The sequence below is a fragment of the Etheostoma spectabile genome, chromosome 18 (genome assembly GCF_008692095.1).
Source record: "Etheostoma spectabile isolate EspeVRDwgs_2016 chromosome 18, UIUC_Espe_1.0, whole genome shotgun sequence".
Taxonomy (NCBI): domain Eukaryota; kingdom Metazoa; phylum Chordata; class Actinopteri; order Perciformes; family Percidae; genus Etheostoma; species Etheostoma spectabile.
In genome coordinates, this window is record NC_045750.1 from 4,485,614 (window position 1) to 4,511,435 (window position 25,822).

The 25,822-nt window shown below is 42.7% G+C and overlaps 2 protein-coding genes across 9 annotated transcripts in view; one reads left to right on the top strand and one right to left on the bottom strand.

The window, feature by feature from the left end:
- myo6a (myosin VIa) overlaps positions 1-22,843 on the top strand; it is a 135,504-nt gene extending 112,661 nt beyond the window's left edge. Inside the window, exons 28-36 of the mRNA XM_032543620.1 lie at positions 979-1,139; positions 2,668-2,706; positions 4,721-4,756; positions 5,553-5,591; positions 7,495-7,598; positions 11,449-11,583; positions 13,942-13,968; positions 17,842-18,060; positions 21,293-22,843. Coding sequence (XP_032399511.1) covers positions 979-1,139; positions 2,668-2,706; positions 4,721-4,756; positions 5,553-5,591; positions 7,495-7,598; positions 11,449-11,583; positions 13,942-13,968; positions 17,842-18,060; positions 21,293-21,492 — 960 coding nt within the window. The 3' untranslated portion in view covers positions 21,493-22,843. The remainder of the gene's footprint in view (positions 1-978; positions 1,140-2,667; positions 2,707-4,720; positions 4,757-5,552; positions 5,592-7,494; positions 7,599-11,448; positions 11,584-13,941; positions 13,969-17,841; positions 18,061-21,292) is intronic.
- Positions 22,844-23,658: 815 nt separating this feature from the next.
- impg1a (interphotoreceptor matrix proteoglycan 1a) overlaps positions 23,659-25,822 on the bottom strand; it is a 74,818-nt gene continuing 72,654 nt past the window's right edge. For all 8 annotated transcript variants that reach the window (XM_032543779.1, XM_032543782.1, XM_032543780.1 and 5 more), the window contains one exon: positions 23,659-24,764. The gene's annotated coding sequence lies outside the window, so the exon portion shown is untranslated. The remainder of the gene's footprint in view (positions 24,765-25,822) is intronic.

Below are 25,822 nucleotides of genomic sequence, written 5' to 3' on the forward strand. Positions count from 1 at the left end.
GATGCATATATTTACTACCACATTTATTTCAATCAGGAGAGACTTTGTTGCAGATATGCAAAATTGTATAAGTAAGCCACAATGTCTTTGGAGATTAGACTCCATCGTATAAAATATGTTTTCACGGGTTAGGGAAACCCAGACATATCCCCCGGTGAGTCTGGACACTGGTGGTGCGGTGAAGGAGCATGAAGACGGGAACGAAGGAACCGACGGATCTAACAGACGGAAGAATACCCGGGGTGGCGTGAGGGAAGACGACTGGGGGGGGGGGGAAGAAGGGGAGGAAGAGGGCCACACTCTTCCTGAAATGACAACTGACAGCAGCAGAGGAGAGAACAGCGTTAAACCAGGGATGTCCCGCTGTGATTGGCTTACCAACACATGGTCGATACTGATTGGTTTAACTGAAAGTAGCGCCTCGAAACAGCTGATCAGTTTAGGATGTTAGTCTCCCTGACAGAATTTACGCTCAGCTACATTTCATTGCGATGCTATCTGCACAAATGTATTCATTATATTATTTTATTTACATTTTTTTATTTTTTAGCCCTGTATCTTTACTCTTACTATTTTATTTTCTCTTTTGTTTTCAATTCAGATTTTGCTTTTATTTGTTTTTTTGTGATTTCATGAGCAATGTTGGAGATGCCTGAGGCCGAAGTTTAACATTCCCAGCAACTACTTCTGTTAGTGTTGTGAACATGACAAAAGGAAACCTTGAACCTTAAAAAGTTGTGTGTGTGTGTGTGTGTGTGTGTGTGTGTGTGTGTGTGTGTGTGTGTGTGTGTGTGTGTGTGTGTGTGTGTGTGTGTGTGTGTGTGTGTGGTGTGTGTGTGTGTGTGTGGTGTGTGGTGTGGGGTGTGGTGTGGTGTGGTGCGTGTTGCATGTGTGGCTGTGCATGTTGTTGTCTTTCTGTGGGTGTGTGTGGGCGTGTGTGTGTGTGGTGGGGGCGTGCGTGCGTGCGTGCGCATGCAGGTGGAGATGGAGCTGCAGCTGCAGGCGGAGCGGGAGCAGGAGGCGTCCCGGCAGACCATCCTGGAGCAGGAGAGGCGGGACCGGGAGCTGGCGCTCAGGATCGCTCAGAGTGAGTCGGAGCTCATCCCTGAGGAGGGTCAGATCGACGCGGGCCTACGCAGGTACCCAACACGGCACCACTAGAACATCAGCTATACAATATTACGTCATTTATCCCCGAATGAAATCTGCTCAAAAGTAGTTTATTTAGTTTATTTTATTTATATTAATTATTATTAGTAGGTTATAACTGACTGTCAAAGTAGATAAGGGAAGGAAGCTTTATGGCCAGTTTAACCTGAGCCAGTCCTTAAACCAGTGATAGCGTTCATGTGAGATTCATTGGTTCAGGGATCTGTATCAGGAAGGACGTTACGGTGTTGGAACATCTCTAGTTTTTAGACGTTTAAGTTTGGCTCTGTTTGTAAGATGTAATATATATTTTTCAAAGCGCAGTGTTGAAAGGTATTGTTCGGGTATCGGTACGGACACTCGACACTAGTGTCGTATGAAGGCCCTGACACACCAACCCCACGGCTGAGTGTCGGCAGAAAAGGCCATCGGACCGACCAACCTCCCCGAGCTGGCCAAATAAAGTTCCTCGGAACACACCAAAGAGATGCCGACTGCCGACGGCAGCTGATTGGACGAACGCGTCACGTGGGTCTGGTTTCTCCAGAAATTCAAAGCCAGACTGTCATGGCGGCTGGTTCAGAGTACAATCTCATATTTTACTAAAATAGTTCCCCGAAACGTGTGTCTGAAAACATTTTAAAGAGAAATGGGCCGTGCAGATCCTGAATCTGTCTTCATTTCAGCTCCACACAGGTCCGGTCAAAAGGTTTTCCTCAGATTTTGAGAGATTCCAGTCACACTCATCCCGCTCCTCCTCAGATTGGTCCTTTGAGTCTGACTGCCGTGTGCAGTGCCCGTCTTCCAACCGAGCATGTCTGGTTAGCCGAAATGAAGGCCGCCGGCCCCCCCGACGGACCACAGCACGGAACACAGTAGACAGACTCGAGTCCCCCACCTCGCCAGACTGTCTGACGGCCGATTATCGAGTTGGTGTGTCACGGCCTCGTTTTAAAGTCGAGAAGCAACTAAAGAAGGTTTTGCTTTTTGCAGTGACGGGTGTTTTTAAACTCCGACCTCCAAAAACTCTGGTTACACAAGAGGATGTGTTTGATTATAAGACGTCAACCTTGGGCTTCAATAATGAAAAAATGAAAAACACAGTATATTTTTCATGTTCCAGTGGGTTCAGGTTTGACAGGATAGAGTGGCTCATTATTCAACAGTAGCTGATATGATGCTTTATGTTCAGTGTGGGTTCAGTATTCACTCACACGCTGAATGTTTTATGATCCTGAAGCCGAAGCTAAACCATTGATAATGCATCACAGTCTGTCAGCGGCAGGAAAGGCTGACAAACTGTGCGATTTTCTGTTTCTCAGCTTGACATTTTGTTGACTGGAAGTTTTAGTCGGACTCCTGGTAGTTCTTCTCACCAACTTCTTGGAGTTATTTCAGAGCAGAAACTCTCATTTTAAATCTTTAAACGTGTCGGACTCTGGAGAAACCATTGTCTCCAGCCGATCCAGTGTTTTTAACCATTTTCTTCTTTTGTTTTTTCTTTTTTGTCCCTCCCAGTAATGGCTCCTCAGTTCCATCATCCCCAGAGAGAGCAGCGTAAGACCCGGCAATTCAACCCTTTGATTTAATCCCTCAATCCCACCTGTCCTTCTTAAAACCAGAACCACCCCCTGCATGCTGTAACAATCTGCCAGCCGAGCCAGCACCGCTCTGCTTTCTAAACTAACAAGTTTACTAGGCACTTTCACTGTTATTTAAAGGGTAACTACTGTTTGTTTCAACCTGGACCCTCTTTTTCTACGTAAGTGACCGAGGAAAAACAATCTTCGACATTGGTCCAGTATTACGTGTGAACGCTGTAAACGGCAGTCACAATCCGGGCTGCAATGTAACCCTATTGGGACAATATGCTTCATCAGTTAGCGTCCGCTAAAACGTGTCTGACAACATTATGGAAAGGATCCCTTCAGAGATTAAAACCTCTTTGAGATCCTTTTAAACAGAAACAGCTCTGAAGTTGCTAGCACTAAACCCACCAGACTCCATCTAAAGCAATACTTTTAGCATGTGTACAGCTACCATATTTTCACATGTAAAACAGTAAACCATTTCAGCCAAAACTAGAGTTGTGATGGTGGGAAAAAGGAAAGACGTCCCAAAACGGCTTTTCATAGTTTTTTGGTCAACTTTGATTTAAGTGTATTATACAGTGATAAAATTACTGTTGATTTACATGGAGTCTGGTGGGTTTAGCGAATGTAATTTAGCAGATATTTTTTATGTTTAAAAAAAGTATCTTACTCTTTAACAGAAAGGTGAACCTCCTTAGAAATCCTTTCCATAATGTTGTCAGACACTAACCTGAGACTGTCAGCGGGTAAACTAGTGTTTTTGTGAAGATGAATAAGATGTACAATTGCCTTATTAACTTACATTGTTGCTTGGACCAATGTTAAAGATTGTTGTTCCCATCAGTCACTTAGATACAAAAACATAGGAAAATAGGGTCCAGGTTGAAAAAAATGGTAATTAGAATAACTTTTGTCGTCCACATTCGACCAAAGTAATTAGCAGTTTTAATGGTTGCACCAACGTGATTGTCACCCAACAGAAACGTGATCTGGGCCCGGGTTCATCAAAACTTCTTAGGGGTAAATTAATAAGGAGCATTAATCCACTGACTCACTCTTACTTTGAGGAAAGTGTAGGAGAAAACTTTCAAAGGCAACTCTCTCGTTTCTAAGCATAATATTAAACAAACATCGCTCCTATTTATACATTTATATCATTAAGAGAAAAGCTATAGAACTTGTGAAAAAAACAAATGATGCAGTCCTACTCCTAAAAACCTTTTTGAAGTGGGTTAGTATTAAAACGTCCACAAGTCCGGATGAAATGAATGCAGAGTATGGAAAGGAGACTACGTCCAAATCTAACATACGGACAGGATCTAACGTTGAGCATGAATTATTTTCCGTGATTTCTGCTTCAGTACTGTATCAATACACCGGCGCCGAGTATCGATCTTTAATTACATAAATGCACATGAGAATTTAACTTACACAGAATTTGAAGTTGGGGAAAAAGGCTGGGTGGAAAATAAGTATTATTATATACTATAGCTTACAAGAAAACACCTGCAAGTTGTACGACACTATAAATCTACACTAAGCCGAATTATGCGTCTTGCATCAGCTAATACGACAGCATCTTGTTTATAATGACCGATGCAAAACATGATGATCATTTAGGGATCCGCCGAATCCAGATTTTTGGGATTTGGACGAATATCGAATCCACTGAGTACAATTCTGCCAAATCCAAAACCGAAATACCGAATTCACGTCCCATCCTCAGTCCGTTACCACAGTAAACACATTACTGCAGTAAACAACACCCTGTCTTGTGACTGTCCTTCACTGATGTCCAAAATGTCCCCTCCAGCTGTTTGATAAACTCGGGCCATGTCCTGTGATCAGAGTCAGAAGAACAATCACTTCTTGGTTTACACACACACAAAAAAAGGAATCACCTTCCCCTTCTCTTGATTGGTTTTGTGATATTATCCAGTGGCGCTCCGTCTTATAATCCTATAATCTTCTGTTTGCAGCACGGCGGGAACCACAGTACTCAAGAGCTTGACCATGTAGGTTTCCATCCAATACCAGCACATCAAACACCTGCTACACGTAGATATGTTGTTGTTTTATTAAGGTATATTCAAAGAGGCTGCATCTATCAGATGCACTCCTCTGTAGTCTGCCGTGATTTCCATCATCTCTGTTGCTCGGGAGGTTAAACATAGTTCAACGCTGCATTCTGGGATGTGAAAGCACTCGGTGCGTCTGTCGGCTGCTGCTTCACTTTTTCATGGCAGAGCGTCGAGCGGCAGCCTCCTCCTCCAGACCTCTCTCTGCTCTTACCCTAAAGCAGCCAACATACAGAGTCCCTCTGAAAGTTTAAATTGATGCTTTATATCCTGAGTCAGCTAGCCTGGGAAAACCCTGACGAACTTCTGGCAAATATGAGATTTGCTCTGCAGGTCCATTTTGCAAAGAGCACATTTAAGCCCATTTCCAATTTTCCAAATTGAGGCACCCATCACAACCATTGAGACGAGCTTTGATGCAGCTGTCGCTGCTACGTCACTTGGACCGATGTTCTGATTGGTCGAAGGACTATCCAGTTGCTTCCAGAGGCAGTTGCTTTGAGCGTTATCCGCTGGCGACACCTCTTTGGAAGTGGGCTTTGAATGAGCCTTCCCCAGACCCACCTCAGTTACAACTGAGATGGGTCTGGTGTCAGCCAGGCTATGAGTCAGCTGTAGTTTTTCTGTGCAGTCCGTATTTTGTATAAATAGTTGTATGCAAAAAAGAAAAAAGAAAAAAACACATTCAACAATATACTAACTTTTTTTAAACTTGGGCCGTCATGCTTTTTAGGGAAGAAATGGCGAAGGAAATGACTGAACTTCTGTCTAGGTGGGTAGAAACCAGTGAAAATCTCCACACAACCTACTGCTTCAATCTACCAGAACATTTTTTGATCAAAAGAAGAATAAGTGATGCAGAAATCCTCTAGAAGAGTTCACTTGATTTGTTGATAATAATTGATAATAATTTAATTCAATAATTCAGATTAACAGGGTTAATTCCCCTCAGAGTTAAAGATCCACTGCAGGTTATTGGATCTTCTTGTTCATTTCGAACCCTTTTCTCTTTGCACATCTTATTCCTATTCTACCTCTCCGTACAGCGGCCGGCCCTCAGCCCTGCTGACTCTGCAGGGTGACGAGCAGACACTTTGGCTGCTCCTGGGTTTAAAGCAACAACAAAGACTCCTGGTTTCAAGTCTGCAACTCCGTTTTAAAGAACGAATGATAAGTCTTTATTTCGAATAACTTAAAAAAAAAATAAAAAAAAAAACTTAAAAGACACAAAGTATTTCACTTTAAGTAAAACAAGAATAAGAAAAACCAGAACTGCAAGCAGTTATGACGGGGTCCAAGCCTCCCCGCCACAAGTCGTCCCCGACGCAGAGTCCGTGACAGCAGAACCCAAAGCGTGACCGCGGTGAGGCAAACTTCAGGAAATATCGCAAGAGCAGCAAGGTCTTCAGTAAAAACCCTTACCCTAACTTCCCACTCACATTCATTTTATACATGCGTTGTAATAACTCCAATGTATTATTTTGGGTGGGGGTGCAATAGACCACGCCCACTTTGGGGCCTACTTTCGCCTACAATGGTGCAACTCACCATTATAGGCAAAAGTAGGCGACAAGTGGCGTTACCTCAATGGGTATACACGGTAGAGCGGCCTCCGGTCCTAGGACAGCTTCTCCCTGTGAGACGCAGAGCAACCCAATAGGATTAGAGACCCAGCAGGGCCCCGCCTCCAACTTCCCGGTGTTCTAAAAAGGGCAAATCCCGGTCACGGATTAATCAGGCCTGTCAGCATGCCGACAGCAAAAGCCCACAGCTGGAGACGAGCTTTACGCTTTAAAACTGTCCAACGGTCATTTATAATTTAGCAGAGTGCGCTGCTACTCCACACCGTCAGACCAGAGGCGCTCTTTGACTCCTGGCGACTGAAACAGCATGCACTCTAACAGTCTCAGACTCACTGTCGTTCTTTTCTAGACTTCTTTTTCTCTTTCTCTTTTAACGCTGCTAATCTGACACCCCTGTTTCTCCTCGCTTTCACCTTCTGCAATGATCCTGCAGCTGCAACAAACCATCGTTCCTCACATGTGTTGTGTTTAATCTGTAATTCTTGTTACTTTGACATTGTTTAGGTGGGTGGAGTTTACTGTAGCAGGTGCTTTCTGAACCACCTTTTAACCTTAACACATAACAGATGGTCATGTGGTCAGAAAATGGAGAAAACATGGAAAATATATAATAACTTCTCTTTAGGGGTCCATGTTCCCCTGCATGAAAACTCACCACACTTTACACACAAGTTCAGTCCTATGGCATTGTTAATCCGTGCAGTGTGTGTGCTAATTGTCCTGATGGTGGCGATATACAACAGCCATCTGAAATTCAAAACCACCCTACATGCTACAACGTTGCAACCTACGTTGTACTGTAGCAATTTCGAAACCCATCACTCTACTTTTTGCAGAAACTGCTAAACTTAAACCTATCTCCGCCCATGTTTTTTGATCTATTGACACCAAACTTTATCTCCAGTTATTTTTTGTAATTTATCTAACTCTCTGTAAGCTCCACCCGTCTTCTTTATAAGTTAACACATAACTTGTAAATCCTTTTTGACAACATTTCCCTGTTCCCTGCTGCCGGTTTTCGCACAACACCTTGCTTGTGGCTCTTTGTTGCTGACTCCCCGCGCCCCCTTTTTATCTTGTTTCCCATATCAGAGGTCCACAGGTTCAGGCCTCCAAGGCCGCTGCCGGCGCCAAGAAGTACGAGCTGAGCAAGTGGAAGTACGCTGAGCTGCGGGACGCCATCAATACCTCATGTGGTGAGTGTCACGGTTTGGTTTGTCACCACAGCAACACGAGTCATCGACATGTCGACACGCTGCAGTCATATTCCTGCTAGTCTCGCACAGTCAGACCTTCCTCCACAGCGCTGTGGTGGAGGAGGGTCTGGCTAGTCCAAACAGCATTCTGGGATGGGAGAAAAAACGTGCTCCGGTTTATTGGCATTTCTTTAAACCAATCACAATCATGTTGGGCGGTGCTAAGCTCCAGACGGATATGACCTCAGGAAGGAACTTGTTTTGGTGGAACATGTGTACGATCAAAAGTAGTTTTAGTCGTGCAACAGAAAACTCAGATTGGACAGATAGTCCAGCTAGCTGTCAGGATTTAGCCTTTAATCATGCTCCCCAAAGGATAAACCATTTTGATTTTCTTGACATGAACATTCCTCAGGAGAAAATGTCAACTTTGTACACAAGACATCTATTACAACAGGAACATTGCTCTGAAACAGATTCATGCTCCTCAGAGGAGGAACTGGTTTCATTTCAAAAGGGCTGGGTATCGTTCAGAAAATGTAAATACCAACACCGTGACTTTGAGTACCTTAATAATACTTTTTCCTTACCAATTTTATAATCCATTTTAACAAAAGAAAGAAATTACAGCACAAACATTTGTTTCAGCTCCTACTACGTGAGCCGGCTCTGGGTAACAGAGTTTTCCTGCGTGTCTCTACAACGCGTAACACCAGACAGCCAATTACAGACATTAGTAGATCTTGGTAGAAGTATGCTGCGTGCTGATTGGCTCCCTGAAGCTGATGAGGTTTACGCCCAAGGTATTAAAATTGGGGTATCGAATGAGGAGGCATTTTTCGATACTTTTTTTTTTTTTTACAATTCGGTCCGTGCCTAAAAGGTATTGATTTCAGTTCCCAGCCCTACATTGGAATGACTTCTCCAGCAGCGCCTCGATCAGGTCAAAACTTGAAAACTGCTTTGGGCCATGACATGGTATCTTGAAAACAAATGACCAGTCCTCCTTAAAATTTGCTATGTATATTCTTGATCTTCATAGAATGATCCCTAAAAAGTTTAAGTTTTTTTTAATGTTGGGCACTTGAACCTGTTTCCTCGGTTGAAAATGTCCATTTTGTACATCAAGATATCAGACAGCCAGCCTTTGGACTGGTTGATCACATTCCAGCTCCAAAGAGGATGAACCGGTTTGATGTTTGATGTTTAACGACCCCTCGACTTTCATTTAGCGCCACTGTCGGGACATATGTTCTTATCCTCACACTACAAGGCTCTTATAATTGATTAATCACAAGTATTTTAGCCTCATTCCCACCAAATGGTCAGCTTTGACAGAAATATCTGCCACAGCTTCACGTTCCACACCATTTACTCTTTTTTCCTGTGAACTCTGCCTCGTTTTATGGTCACTTCTCTCATGTGGGAGTGAATGGCTGGTCGAGCAGAACAGAGAAAAACTCATTTCACAAACACTCATCGTGATGATACCACAGCCGTACCCGCTGTATCGCTTCAAAATACGACAATACCAGAGAGTACCATGATGAAAAATCTGACCGCTGCGAGCTACTCAGCCTTGACACTGACATTAAAAAAGTAGAGGACAGTGGTGTATAGATACGGGGCTAGTGTTGCCGAGTCATTACCACTTTGATTTTGAAACGTCAGGATTGTTGTGACTGAAAAAAGAAAAGATGTGTGTAGTGTGACGGCTCATTGAGTTGAAAAGTCAGATTTGGATTGGCATTGGTAGATGGAATAGGAAGAGGGCGCTGTTGTTGTTTTTTTTCTTTACAAGAAAATGTTTCGGGACACAGAAAAACACAAAGATCTCGTGCAAGTTGAACATTTTAAACTTGGAAGAATACTTGTAATTTGTGTTGGCCAGCCAAACATAATGTGTGTCTTTAAGTTGACTTTGTATGTGATTACCATTCAGTACATACGGAAATGCACGGAAAATTAGCTTAGTGTTCGGTGTAAAATACACAGCATTCGGGACTTTTGGACAGAGCTGTTTTCCACGGCATCCAGTCTTCCTGCCGGGTTTTTCCCGGCCCAGGGGGGGGAGCATGTATTGCTATCTGGATGTCTTTCTCCAGGAAATATCGCGCGTCAATTACTTAATTTCTTGCACACTGATACATTTTGTTGGGCAAAATGTCTTTTTACTGTATATGTAAACCACAAAATTCAAAAAGTAAGAAGAAAACTATCAACTGCTGCAAAACACTGAAGTGGACTATTCACCGCAACAACAAGGAGTTTTCAAACGGTTATGAAAGTGTCTGTATTGTAAAGTAATACTGATGCCACATATCGGAGAGAGGGGACTTGACTGCTGGAAGTCATAGACATTTAGGCGCTCGTGATTTTCATTTCGTGCTGGCTTAAACCTCTTTAGGGGGGGGGTGCAGGAGAATCTCTGTTATACCAAGCTAACCAGCTGCCGGCTGTAGCTTCATATTCATCGTACGACGTCAAAACGTCAAACTATAGCTTTGAGTAACATTTTGAATCCAGGAGTTTTGTTTGTATTGTTGCCGCGTGGTGAGTAAAAGATGAAAACGAAGAACAGCAGAGTGGTTGTTCATTCAACAGCTTTCCAAATAATTCTCCCTCCTCGGGCTGATTATGATTCAATAAAGCGGGAAAGCTAAGAGCCAGGGGAGAATATTTACCACTTTTCCTCTGTTATCCTCTCAAAGTGTCGAGTTTAAGTCGAGAACTCAGCGCTCCTTATCTCACGCGGCAGGAAGCGTGAAGGACGAGGAGGGCGGACGCCCGGCCGCGTCGCAGAAACAAACGTGTGCAGGAGTAAAAGCCTGCAGGGCGGCCGCGCATCGGCAAACAGCAGAGGCTGTGTTGGCTGTTACCAGACCGCTCTGCTCGCCTCCCAGACAGAGGACCAGGCTGAATGCTGATGCAGTCCTGATCATCTGCAGAATAAAACATAACGGAGCGACGGGCGAGGGGTCGACACCTGCTACATTCTGATTTATCCGGCCAGGAGTTCAGCTCCGCACGCTACATTTAAGTTTTAGCCTCCAAAGTATTTTTGTTCAGGTTACTTCAGCACTCAGCATGCATTAAGCATCTCATAGCACACTTTTAGCCCTTGCGATGTTTGTTTTTTATCCCCTCTTAAAAAATGTCCTGGATTCATCCTGATTTTGTCTCAATCCAGCAAGGTGTTAAAATGTCTTTTGTTAGTCTGTCCGTGTACGTGTGAGTGCACATTCACACACTGTATTGATTTATTTGTGAGGATATTAATGTTAAATTAAACATTAAACGGTGAGGCAGTTTGGAGGGAATATGAATAGAAGTCAATATATCTGATATATCATTAACACCACCATGAAGTTGTGGTTAACCAGTCAAGGGAAATCTCATTGGTGCAGCACACTAGGTTATTTTAGAGCGGCAATTCCCACAGGGCTACATGGGAAGATGGGAATAATCTATCCACATTTTTGAGTTTATGAGGTAAATAAACAAATTGATGTTTATCGGATCCCCGCCGCCACCACCATAAGCGTCGTTCCATTTGTCTGAAAAAACTGAAGTGAATAAGGGTTGCGGGGGAAGTGAACGAGGGGAAGTGGAACTGTTACTGAAACGCAGCCCATATTTTGGAGGTGAAAGCAACAGAACTGAAAATGAAGAGCTAAAAGTTAGGGATAGAATAGTAGTTTCTGTTTCTGTGGTTCCAAGCCGGTGCGAACGCAAACCTCCTGGAGGGAACTTGTCTTCTCAAAGGTCGCCTTCCCGTCCAGGTCCGACATTTACTCCGTAGTAGCGTCCGTATTTGTTCTCACTGGTTTTCTGAATCCGTTTCCTGCAGACATCGAGCTGCTGGCCGCCTGCAGAGAGGAGTTCCACCGCCGGCTCAAAGTTTACCACGCCTGGAAGTCAAAGAACAAGAAGAGGAACACTGAGACGGAGCCGCAGCGAGCGCCGAAATCTGTCACCGACTACGGTACGACAACACAACCCGTTACTGCACCGCTCGGATGGTTAAATAAGGATGAGTGTGTTGTTTTCTGATATTTTTAAAACATCTTTATTTGGTATTTGTCTGCTGTAAGATGCTGCATTTACAGAACAAATTGTCCTCCGCTGTTCTCTGCTTTTTGAGAACACTTTTCTCATTAAGTTTCTGAGTAAGTGTGTGTGTGTGTGTGTGTGTGTGTGTGTGTGTGTGTGTGTGTGGTGTGTGTGTGTGTGTGTGTGTGTGTGGGGGTCTTCATTAAAGACTTCCAAAATCCTGCTCAAAAATCTAGGATGGTGTTGATTTAAAACCATTTAAAAGCGCTCAGTGAAATGGAGCTAAATCTACAATGTTTCTCATGTTGTTTTTCATATTCATATTTTTATTTCAGAGTGTGTGCACAAACAAGAGCTGCACGTTAAATACCTGTTAATGTGTGGAGGAATATGCATTTATACATCTGGCCCCTGATGTTATGTCACACACTGTTACAGCTTGATGTTTCACAGTACATTTTCCCCATGCATTGGTGTCTAAATGACTATAGTGAACACAAGTCTTTGAAATTGCTCCACTATTGAGCCAGAAACCTGCAGCCGAGAACCGCACTTTAATGTGATTCTGCAGGACAAATGTTCACTGTCAGTTAGCGTCCACTACAGTTCTGTAGCCGCTGACAGACTCCGATTATTATTCTGACATTATGAAAGGATCCCTGCAGAGACAGACCTTGTTGCAAAAGAGTGAAATCATTTTTTTTCTAAAATGAAATAGCCTCGAAAATGTCATCACCAAACCCACCAGACTCCATGTAAATAATCACTACTTTTAGCGGATCTAGAGGCAGCATATCTCCACGTGTAAATGGGTGAATTAAGAGTTTATTTCAATCAATCCAGAGTGGTGATTGTTGGAACAGTTTAAAGATGAACCAAGACGGCTTTTGATATTTATTTAATTTTGTTTTTTTAAGACTTTGAATAAAGTGTGTTTTGCAATGTTAAAATTACTGTTTTTTTTAAACATAATCTGGTGAATTTGGAAATACTGATGTCAGGAATGTTTCAAGTTAAACAAAAATAATTTTACTCTGTAATAAAAAGGTCTATGTCTGTGGGGATCCCTTCCATAATGTTAATGTCAGACACAATAATCTGAGCCTGTCAGCAGCAGAAACAGAACATTTAGAGGACAGAGAGTGAAGGTGCGTAATTGCCTCTTGACGTTATATTGCAGTTTGTTTTTTCACTTAATACTGGACCAATTTCAAATAGTTTTGTTCCCATCGGTCACTTAGACACAATAACAGGAAGACATGGTCCAGGTTGACCCACAAAACCAAGTTACCCTTTAAATTTGAACAGAACCTTCACATTTAAATTGCATATGAAAGGAACTGAATGGTGACCCTTGCTCGTCGTCCAGACGATGTACAGACACGTAGAACAAGTGGACTCTGTCTCTGGCCTCTCACTTCCTTGTGCCACACATCAAGTTGTCATGACGACAGAGAGCTCTTATTGTGTGCTCTGCTAAGACTACTGATTGGATGGCGAGCCACACACACCTGCTGTCGTCCCTCCGCTTCCATCGGCCTCGCTGACACACAAGTGTTTTTTATGTTTTTGTGTGTGACGCCACGCTAGGGATTATTATCACATCTGATGATATAACCTTCAGCAAAAAAATCACGGAATATTTAATAATAAAATTGCAATAAATGCAAAGTTTTAAAATGTCGGGGTAACACTGTGCATTGAACACAATGTATTTCTTAACTGCACTTTTGGTCCCCATTTAAACGATCTAAGCGCAAGGCGTGAAGCGCCTGGTGCAGGTGAGTCCAGGACGTGCTCACATCCACTATTGCTAGTTTGACGGCGGAAAAAGGGTCCGTGTGCCAGGCGCGTAGTTCAAAAGGGTTGGACGTAGTGTCTTCGTTACGCATAGGTGTGTTCTGGGCGTAACATGCAATCAACCAATCAGAGGTCCTCTCCCATTCCCTTTAACAGCCAGGCGCATTTGGACCTTTGCACAATCCAATACTTTAAAAGGAGTGTCAAAAACCTTGGCAACACATTTTAAAAAAACAGAAAAAGGCGACAAATGGGGAGGGGATATAAACCCCCTATAACCCCCCATAAATGACACCTATGTTTGTCGAAAGACTACATATAATGTATCCTGATAAGACTTGTTAGCAGCCATGTGAAGCTGTGTATCGACTGTTTTTCTGTGTTTCCATTCTCTTCTGATTCCTGTCATGTGATCGCGTCTGTCACCGGTTCCACCGTTGCTGTGTTGCATCACTGCGTTCTTCATGTAACCTGGCATGTCTACTTTCAGATCATGCACCTCCTGTGACAAAAGCATGTAAGTGGTCTTCCAGAGTGAGACGCTACTAACCGCAGAGCTGCACCCCCCTTCCTTCTCCTCATTAACCCTAACCCCCCCCCAAAAAAAAACCAAAATGGTACAGGTCTGCTTCTAACTGGGATCCTGTTTGTCTCACTTGCTGCTCACTTTTGATGACTAACATTTATTTATTTATTTCAAACACGCAACACCAATTTCTTGATTAACCTCCTATACCATCCTCAGTGTCCTCCTTGGCTACTAGCAACTGTTTGTGTGTGTGTGGGGGGTGCGCAATCTCTGAAAGCCTTGTATCATGTGGACGCACCACAGTGTTGTCATTACATAGAAAACCTCATGGGGGCGACAGAAACTAAGTACTATAGCTTTAAGAACATCATCATTTCTATAATCATCATTTTTTTAACGTACAACTTAACAATCTTTCCATGTACCCCCGAGCCAGTAATTCCCAACCCCGATAATACAAAACAACAAACTGCAAACCAAATAAATGCATTATGCATGGTAACAACATAAGCATATTGCATAAGTCTATCCACAGCAAATGAAATCCTAGGAGCCCCCGTTTTTTTTCTAGAGATTAAATCTGGCAAACTGTTTACATGAATACATTTTTCTTAAATGCCACTTTTGCCATCTCACAAACCCTATTTTGGATTGATGGCATTTCAATTTTTTTTTTTTATAAAAGAATGTTGAAAAATGTAACAAAAATGTCCAATAAAACGCAACATAAACAACCAGAAAAAGTGATGAAAAAGTGTCTTAAAATGACGACCCAAAAAAAGTTAGAATTTAATTTATTTTTTTAAGAATATTTTTTGGCCATTTAGTTCCCCAGGACAGCTGAAAACATGAAAGGGGAGCGAGAGGGGGAATGACATGCAGCAAACGGCCGCAGGGCGGAGTCAAACCTGCGGCCGCTGCGTCGAGGAGTAAACCTCTATATATGTGCGCCTGCTCTACCAACTGAGCTAACCCGTCCACTGAATTTTAAATTTGGACCCAAAAAAACTAAAACTTGTGCGGTCGACTGGGAGACAACACGAGGGTTAAAGTAAAGTCCCATATCTGGGTCTGGAGTGGTGGACAGGTCGGGATGTGCGTTTCCCAGCGAGTGTTTCTTCTTCACAGTTTGAAACGCTGATCTTTATCCGCACAAATGACTCCCGCGTCCCCATGTTTCTGCCGTGTCAGCCTTACAAACCGTCACTAAGAGTCACCAAGGAAACTGAAAGCCAGGAAGCAGGACAAGCCGTAATCCATGGCCCGAGAGTTTTCAGCGAGGCGCTACGTTCTAGCGCCTCGCTGAAGAATAGTTCTCCACATGTGGTTGCTTTTCCTGAACAAAACAGGCTGATTTTTTTGTTGGTGAAGTTCTGGGGGATTTTTCTTTTCCCTTTCTGAAAGTCATTGGTTTTGGGGGGGGCGCTGCTCTCTTTCAATGTCTTGCCCTTTTCGAAGGGCAAGACAGCTCAGCGGCAGGACGCCGTTTAGCTGGTGATGGTGTTGCCATGAAACAGACGGCTGTTTCATTTTACAAGATGTTCAAATCTTAGGATCAGTTTTAAAATTGTTCTTTTTTTAAACATGTGAAAGATTTATCTCGTTTCCATTGCTTTGCTTTTGAATCATGGAAGAAATTAAGAAAATAAGACAGTTTCATTTAATGTAATGTGACTTTTATCTTTTGGCGTGCCAAATTGAGTTGGTAACGAGATTTTTCCTGCACATTTCCTTGATTCTAAAACTGAAAACCAGATCAAACTGAGCATTTGTGCAAAGGACAAGGTAAATCTCTTTGTCATGTAGAGGAGCTTTGTTTGTCTTTGTAGGCTCTTGTTTCACGCTCCACTTTGTAGGAAGATGAAATGCTGTATGTTTTATGTTCCATGTGAGTATGCAAACCCTGTCCTAAACATCTGCCGTGCTTCATGTCTGGCTGATTTCCGTCCCTCTGCTGTCAGCGACTCAGCCACTCAGACACGGACTCTTTTTGATTGGAACAAGAGCAGGGGGAATGAGAGGGGGAAGTGCCAGAGCAGGGGGAATGAGAGGGGGAAGTGCCAGAGCAGGGGGAATGAGAGGGGAAAGCGCCAGAGCAGGGGGAATGAGAGGGGGAAACACCAGAGCAGGGGGAATGAGAGGGGGAAACACCAGAGCAGGGGGAATGAGAGGGGGAAGTTCCAGAGCAGGGGGAATGAGAGGGGGAAGTGCCAGAGCAGGGGGAATGAGAGGGGAAAGCGCCAGAGCAGGGGGAATGAGAGGGAGAAACACTAGAGCAGGGGGAATGAGAGGGGGAAACACTAGAGCAGGGGAATGAGAGGGAGAAACACTAGAGCAGGGGGAATGAGAGGGGGAAACACTAGAGCAGGGGAATGAGAGGGGTAAGCGCCAGAGCAGGGGAATGAGATGGGAACCCCAAAGCAGGGGGAATGAGGGGGGAAAGCGCCAGAGCAGGGGGAATGAGATGGGAACCCCAAAGCAGGGGGAATGAGAGGGGGAAACACTAGAGCAGGGGAATGATAGGGGTAAGCGCCAGAGCAGGGGGAATGAGATGGGAACCCCAAAGCAGGGGGAATGAGAGGAGAAATGCCAGAGCAGGGGTAATGAGGGGGAAGCGCCAGAGCAGGGGGAATGTGATGGGAACCCCAAAGCAGGGGGAATGAGAGGAGAAATGCCAGAGCAGGGGTAATGAGGGGGGAAGCGCCAGAGCAGGGGGAATGTGATGGGAACCCCAAAGCAGGGGGAATGAGAGGGGGAAATGCCAGAGCAGGGTGAATGAGAGGAGGAAACACCAGAGCAGGGGGAATGAGAGGGGGAAACGCAAGAGCAGAGGAAATGAGGGGGGGGGGGGACGCCAGAGCAGGGGGAATGAGAGAGGGAAACACCAGAGCATGGGGAACGAGAGGGGAAATCGTAGCAGAACCAAACTTGCAATGTAAATGTAGCCTTTAAAATTCCGAGCTGATGGGAGGACAGTGGAGCGGGGCGTAACGAAGGAATGAACTCTCTGAACGGATGTCTCAACGGGCTTCAGCTGACCGGGATGTTTGCTTTTGTTCCTGCGCATTCACCTGTGTATTAACAGCTGTAGAATTAATGAAAATGTCCATTTTAAAGCTCTTTAGAACATTTATTTTTATATTTTACTTTTAAACAGGAGATGGAAAGGGCACGAACATATTCTACTGAAGTAAAAGTACTATTACTTTGAGGAACTTTTAGTTAAGTATGACTGAAATTACCAGTATATAAATCAACTCAAGTTAAAGTAAAAAGGAGCTAATTTAAAATGTATTCAGAATAAAATTTACCAAGTTAATTTTTAACAGCGGGGGGATATAATTTTCTTCATACTTATTAAATATCTATTTTTTTTTTACTTTATATACAATGTTACATTTGGAAAATTTTAATTTTTCCAAATGTAACAGACAACAGTTGTTTGGAAACGAGCTGATCTTTTGTGAAATTATAATTCAATCGAATGTTCCTGTCCACAAGGAGAAAACTGGAATTTCCAGCGATCACTGAGATGCACTTCTAACGTGCAATACGTTATCTATGAAGGGGAATTCTCTCGCCTCGCGTTAAAAAGGTCAGACTAACCCTACTGGAGCTGCTGGAGTCGATATTTAGCTCGAGGGCACTTCAGCAGGGCAGGTCTTTGATGATTTAAAGTTTAGTCTCTGACTCTTGGACGAGTTAACACACAGGTTGATAAACAGGTAGAAGGCTGCTGTTGCTGAGTAACTGACCCCCAGGCTGCATGCAAACATGGCTGCTGGCTCCTGATTGGTTGCAATCATGCATGAAAGAAGATGCCTAACTTTCTTTTTCTTCTCTTGTGGATCCGACGAGCAGCGCAGCAGAACCCGGCCCCGCCCATCCCGGCCCGGCAGTATGAGGTGGCCATGAACCGGCAGCAGCGCTACTTCCGCATCCCGTTCATCCGGCCGGGCGATCAGTACAAAGACCCCCAGAACAAGAAGAAGGGCTGGTGGTACGCGCACTTCGACGGGCCCTGGATCGCCCGGCAGATGGAGCTGCATCCCGATAAACATCCCATCGTTCTGGTGGCAGGTCAGTACAGAGAGGAAGAGGAGATAACCAGACTGAGGCGAAGGCTTAGCCTGGATGCCAGCCGAATTTAGCCCCACCCACAACATTTGAGGTTGGGAAGTTCGGTCTGGACTAGATCTGTTGTTCAAACTAGAACTGTTAGGACCAATCAGATTGTCAGGCGGGGCTTTATACAGTGATTGACAGGTGATCAACAGTAACGTAATTAACCACGTCACCAAAGAGCGCTGGGTTGGATTTGTTTACAACAAAGACAACTGCTGCTGGAGAACTGAGATGTTTAGATGTCTCCATGGCGTCTGTTAGAGAAGATATCAACAGCGCTTTCATTTTAAAAGAGGAACAGAGAACCGCGGTCAAGGCATTTGTCGATCGGAAAGATTTTTTTGCCGTCCTTCCTACGGGATTCAGCAAAAGTTCAACAAACGTCACATTAGGGCTGCACCATTATGGCCAACATGATAATCACGATAATTTTTGATCAATATTGAGATCACGATTATTTGTTGATTTTAACCAAAACTAATTTCATTGTCACATAGGCTATTTATAACTGCTTTCACATCCATATTGTGGTACATTCCTCTTATGTTGAAGTTATATGTTGTGTGCCCGTTAGCTACCGGACACAATATCAACGGGGATTTCGGTACCTCATTACGGTGCCACTTAAATGTCTGCGCTGCTCTCTGATGCTCCAAAACAGACGCTAGAGGCAACAGAAACATCGCTGCTTGTCACGCTAGTAAACACTAATAACATGTTACACAGCAGGTAACGTTAACGTTAGCTACAGTAGTAACTGGATTAAAAAGGCTAAAAAAACGACTTAATGTCAGAAGTGTTACCCGGTGCTGTCGCCACTGTGTCTCTCCATGTTGCTGGGGAGCCGTGTGTGAGTGAATGGGGGCGGGGCTGCATGGAGAGTAAGGAGAGATCCCAACACAGGCACGGCTTTACAGAAAAAATGGGTCATGTAATGCATTACTAATGATGACGCATTTAAAATATCGCTCGATAACGCAAATCTGATCGTGGGGAATACAAAATATTTTGCATTTGCAGCCCTGCGTCATATACGCCGTTGCTCTGATTGGTTGTAGGTCGATCCGTTGCTCTGATTGGTTGTAGGTCTATCCATTGCTCTGATTGGTTGTAGGTCTATCCATTGCTCTGATTGGTTGTAGGTCTATCTATTGCTCTAATTGGTTGTAGATCTATCCAATTGAGGCATTTTCTTTCCTGGTTCAGTTGAAACACGGCCCGTAATCACAGGCCGATGAAGCAGAATCAGACTCATATTCTGACTAGAATCTGAGTGTGACCACATCAGACCAGCGAAAGCTATGATTGGACAATAGATTGGCAAAGTCCCTCCCCTTCCAGAGGACCTCTTGGTACCTTGGGAAAAGATATGCATGGTAGTAAACGATGAGAGACTAATGCTTATTTTTGGATCCCCTATGAATTGAGCCATGTATTACACACATAATTTTTTGTCAATCTAAAAGATCATTTTTTAACTGAAGAAAAAATTGTCATCACCGAACCCACCAGACTCAATGTACATAAACAGTAATCTTATCATCGTATAACACGTCATTCAAAGTGGACAGAAACAAAATAAAACTATCAAAATTCATCTTGGTTCATCTTTCCACTGTTCCAACAATCACCACACTGGTTTGGTTGAAATAAACTTTTAATTCACCCATTTCAATGTGGAAACATGCTGCTCTATACGCGCTAAAAGTAGTGATTATTTACATGGAGTCTGGTGGGTTTGGTGATGGTGATTTCGGGGGTGTGTCATGTTGAACTAAAAGGATTTTACTCTTTAACAACAAGGTTTCTCTCGTTAGGGATCCTTTCCTTAATGTTGTCAGACATTAGACTTAGAATAATAATCTGAGTCGGTCAGCGGCAAAAACACAACTTTTAGTGGACCAAATTGACGGTGAACATTTGTCCTGTAGGGTTACATTACCTCCCGGTACACAGCTGCCAGTAACTGCATTCCAGCTCAATACTGGACCAATTTCAAAGATCTTTGTTCACATCAGTCACATAGACACCAATGCATGGGGAAATAGGGTCCAGGTTGGAAAAATGAAATTAAATTACCCTTTAACAGTGTTTGTGCCACAACAGACTGTAGAACCACAGATTGTACCACTTAAGGAGTCAAAACACCACACTAAAAGAGAAAAAGTAGTTGTGTTGTTTACCCAGCTGTCTCAGCATATGTGCATTTATAAAAACCTCCCAACTCCTACCTGTGTATCTCACCACTTTGTGTGAGTCTGAGGGCTGCGGTGGTCCGTGGGTTGAGGGATGTTTGTGAGCTTTTGGTGCTGTCGTTGATTTCTAAAAGCGTTTGGTCGTCAATCAGAAAGAACAGCACACATTGTGGTGAAATGTTTTGTATTTTAGAGCGGCGGTATTCACAGACAGCAGCAATATGTGGCGGACTAACTTCCTCATATTAAAGTTGGTTCACACACTACTGGAACTGGTTATTGCCTTCACAGCTGCAGGTGTGTTGAACTGACTGAATGGGAATGTGTTCAGGGATTGAAATATTTGTTCCTGTTGCAGTGCAGGACAGAAGTAGTCTGGCTGTCACCCAACCAAGCTCAATCTTTTAAGATTGAACATTAGTCTGGGCAGTCTGCTCTTTATTTTCTACGGCACAGGAGGCTTGATCAACAGGCATAGTTCAAATGACTCTGTACGTGATTGGATAGTCCTTCAACCAATCAGACCAACGATCTGGGTGACGTAGCAGCGACAGCGGCATCAACGGGTTGCTGCGCTTCGGTGGCCTTCATGTTAAATGTAAACAAAAAGCTGCTTGGTCGATTCTCTATCGTCTAAGGGGGAAAGCCTCTCCTCGCTAAGCGTGCGATGACGGGCCACAGGAGAGAAGAGGTCCGTTCTTTGGGCCACTCGGACCGCAATCAGCATGAAAGACCAGACGACCGCGCTGAACACAAGAAGCATGAAACAGCTTTACCAAATCAACAGTTTAAAAGGATCATCAATTATTCTGTGACTTTGATGTTAAAACAGTAAAATCTTTATATTCACAGATTTTTGTAATCTTCCCAGTGTAATGCAAAAAAATGTATAAAGTCATAAAAATTTGCTCAGCTTTTGGGCATCCTCAGTTAAGATTGAAATGAACAACTCTGCCTGTTGCTGAAGCATACTTTTTATTTTTATGTAACAGGAAAGGACGACATGGAGATGTGCGAGCTGAGTCTGGAGGAGACGGGCCTGTCGAGGAAGAGGGGCGCCGAGATCCTCCCCCGGCAGTTCGAGGAGATCTGGGAGCGCTGCGGCGGGGTCCAGTACCTCCGCAGCGCCATCGAGAGCCGGCAGGCTCGCCCCACCTACGCCACGGCCATGCTGCAGAGCATGTTCAAGTAGACGGAGCCCAGGAGGAAGAGGGGGGGGGGGGGGTCCGCATTGCATCGCAAACAAAGGGACAAACGCACCAGCTACCTACAGTCACACAGACGGCATCGGAGCGTGCTGCACCAGGTTCTGAACTGCGGGGCATTCACGCAAACAGCGATTCGTCTCAACTGTCTTTTTGTTTCTCTTCTGTTGTCGTTTGTCTGTTATTTAGTTTGTGCCGGCTTTCGGTTCCTCGAAGAAGAAAGGGGGGAGGGAAGCGAGGGCAGGGAGGTTTTGCATTGAACCCTATGCAGAAAAATCATAGTAAATTATCTGGTTGTTTTCCAATGAATTCCGTTCTCTAACATTTTTGCAAGTCTAACTCCGAGGCCTTAATACTACTTTAACAGGGTTCAAAATGCCACAAGTAGGACTTTTTGTTTTGTTTTAAAGCTGCCTCCCCAAACGAGAAAACTTAATTCCTCTGTAATTATGCATTCCTGATTATTACACTGAAGTCTTACTGGTGTGTCGCTCCCATCGTAACAGCTAGCTGTTTATATACGTGGTCTTCATGTGGTTCTTACAGGGCGAGAAACACTTGCACAACGGGCGCTCACCGTGACGCAGCGCTGCACGAGTGACTGCTCTCAGAATGAAGTCAAATATTTGCTAATACTTTATTTTTTTTATTTTTACCGTTTGTCTTTCCAACCGAATGTAACTCAAGACCTTGTTGATTTGTTCATGTAGTGATTCCTCTTTTCTTCTCAGTGTGTGTGTGATTAAATGTGTAAAAGCTAATCAGAAAGAGGTCCAAAAGATCGTTTGACAAACATCACTCCGAACTTTAAGCCCTTGTTGGGTTTCGGTAATTCAGCTCCGTGATTATTTTTTCATCTTCGTTTTATTAAGCAAAGCAGGAAAGTGTGAAATTATTATGCAACTCCACGCGGGCTGTTTCAGACCAGATCAGTGCTGTAAAATAAATATCCCCCATACATTCTTTAGTCTAATTTGATCTTTTTACACGAGGAAACATCACTTGCCAATGCAGTGATTCCCAAGGCAGTTTCACGTTTTTCATTATCCTGAAAACATATTATCATGATTCCAGAAATGTTTGAAAGAAATCTCACATCAGATTGAAAAGCTATGGAGCGCGTCATTAACTCTGTACGATGCACTGGTACTCAGATGAACTGGAACATTCATTCAAACACTGAACATTTCATGTGCAGTCAACTGTGATATTCCAACTGGAACGTAAAAGTTTATTTTTGGGAGAACAGTTTTCTACTCGCGCTCTGGCACAAGAAGCAATAAATCACGCAAGCTAAGCTAAGAGGGGAAAATAGAAACAGGCGTCCTTTGATGTACATAAAACAAAAATGTAAAGACAATCTGCTGTGACGTTACACCTTCATTCACCCGAGGTTGCCAAGTTTGTTCCCAAGCTTTCTCTTCCTTTTGACGCTCTCCTCTCTAAAACAAAACGCTAACTTAGATTGTTTGAAAGCATGAAGATCCGTCTCGCTGCAAAGTGTCTGTTCCTCTTTTTAGAAATGGCATGAACATGCAGGAAAGCAGGCTCAAAATCAATGAAAGAACGCACTCTAGAGAAGCCGAAGGTCTGATAGTCGAGCTGCCTGTGGCGTTTGGATTTGGAGATGTACGGGTCGAAACCAGCTAGACGTCTCGGTTAAAAGGGGCCTGAAAATACTTTTTGGGATGTTTAGGTGTATAAGTAACTCTGGCGGATGGACAGTTTTGTCTGATCAAAACAAACAAAGCAAAATGTTACCCGTTTATTCTGATTTAAGACGTACCAACATGCAGAACCAGGTCAGACGAGGCGTTCTCCTGTCCGTTAATGCCGAGTGTAAAGATGCCACATTCTGAGCTTTGCCCACAGTTACGACCTCAGTTTTAGGTTGTAACGCCTGAGTAATGACGACCTTGACATATTTTCTGAAGTGAAGAAGAAAATCCTGCATCTGCTCCGATCTGTTTCTCTTCCACACATCACAATCATTCCTCGGGAAGCACTGCCTTTGTCCACTGTCACTTTTGTAACGCTGATCTCTCTAACAGATGAATAAAAGCATTCCATGTTTCACTCACCTCTCTTTATCTTCTTTCACTTTAGTTTGAGGTCAAACTACACCTGAATATCTCAACACCTGTTTAAAAAATAAGAAAATAGGGTCTCTTATCCAACACAGTTTGTATTTTCAACTATTGATTGTAAAACATGTAGATGACAATTTAACACTTCAAATAAGAAAAAGTTAGTTTTTTTCCCCTCCAAAAGTAGATGTTATGTCTATTTACATGAACTGTACAAGGGAATATGGTGATATTACAGATCTACAACTCAAAAACTGGCTGCATTTGCCCACAAAATTCATTGTTAGCATGCTAACAAGCTACACTAAGATGATGATAAAACGTGGTAAACATTCCTGCAAAACGTAAGCATATAGCTCAAAGCACCAATAAAGACAAACAGCTTTTCTAGTTTTTCACTTTTTCCTTTAGAAATACTGGATTATTTCACCTTGTTAGGCCTTAAAAAATCTTTCACAACAAACAATTTGAGAAAGAAAAATTCACTTTTTGGTGCTCAAAACTATAACCTTGAGTCCAGGAGTGGGCTCAAAATAAATACTGCTTGATTTTTAAGGGGTCTGAAGCTTAAAAAAAAGGGGGGGTTGGTAACCACTGATTAAGATTGCAATGAAATCAGCTGCATATTCCTCTTTGTTACTCTGGCAACACATCAACAGTGATCCTCATCTTCAGTCCCAGTATATAAGAGGTTCAGGTGTACAACAGGGTAAAGAATGTTTGTATTAAGCTGTGAAAGGATGAGAACGTCCAGTTCTGACAGTGTTTACAGACCTAAATGAAAAAATAAAGCAGATCCCTGATGCGAGGTTCATTTTTCTGTTTCCGTATTTGAGAGCTTTCAGATGATCTCATGTTAGCATGCTAGATCTTGTGTATTTTTAACCACCTATTTACTACACAAACACAAAAGAGTCAGCAGACGTAAACAAAAACAGTCCAGAGCGATCAATGATCGAGGCTGCAGAGTCATGTGCTGAGATCCTCTTCAGCGACGATGACGGCGGCTGTCCGGCAGTTTCCAAAGTGGCCTAAATGTCTGATAGCACAGAAGGAAGAATGTCCTCTTTGGAGGCAAACACTTTGTCCTGAAAGCTCTTCAGCTTTTGATTTCTAACTGTGAGGTTGTGATGAGTCCCGAGTTCCTGCTGACGAATTCTATTTCATCGAGTCTGCAGAGAAAAAGGAAAAAGGTGCAATATTAAAGGGGCACTGAAACCAATTTTGCATAAGAAAATCATTTAACGAATTTCATAAAAAGACATAGTATAGCAAGTCCAAAAAACTTCATAAAAAGTCATAGTGTATACTATGTCGAAAAAAGTAACATTATAGTATATTCTAAATGGTCAAGTCATCGTATAGTAAGTCATAATATAGTATGTCTTAAAAAGTAATACAAAAATCACAGTATGTTAAAAAGTAAAAAAAATAGTTATGTCATAGTATAGTAAGTAAAAAAGTCATAAAATTCATAGTATGTTATGTTGAAAGAAGTCATTAAAAAGTCATAGTATAATATTGAAAATAGTCATAAAACGTCATAGTATGGTATGCTGAAAAACGTCATAAAAGTCATATGTTAAAAAAAGTAACAGTATAGTATGCTGAAAACAGTTATAAAAAGTCATAGTATGGTATGCTGAAAAAGTAATAAAAAGTTGTAGTATAATAAGTCATAGTATAGTAGGTCGAAAAAAGTCCCAAAAAAATCATAATATAGTATGTTGAATGAAGTCAGAAAACTTTATAGCGTGGTATGTTAAAAAATGTAGAAATGTCAGGATAGTTAGTCAAAAAAGTCATAAAAAGTCAGAGTATTGCTCCTTGTCTTGTGTCTGTATCTGCATGTGTAGTTTTGTCATAACAAAGTCACAGTTTAGCATGTTAAAAAATTTAGAAAAAAAAGTCATAAAAATATCAGTATCGTTTGTTTAAAAAAAGAAAAATTCATAATACAGTATGTCAAAAGAAAGTCATAGTATAGTAAGTGAAAAAATTAAAAAGTTATAGTATAGTATGTTAAAAACTGTCATAAAAAAGTAATAGAGTATGTTGATAAAACGTCATAAAACATCATAGTATAGTAAGTAAAAGAGTTATAAAAAGTCATAGAGTATGTCGAAACAAAATCATAAAAAGTCAAAGTATAGTATGAGGAAAAAATATATAAAAAGTCATAGTTCAGTACGTCAAAAAATGTAGAAAAAAGTCAGTATTGTTTGTCAAA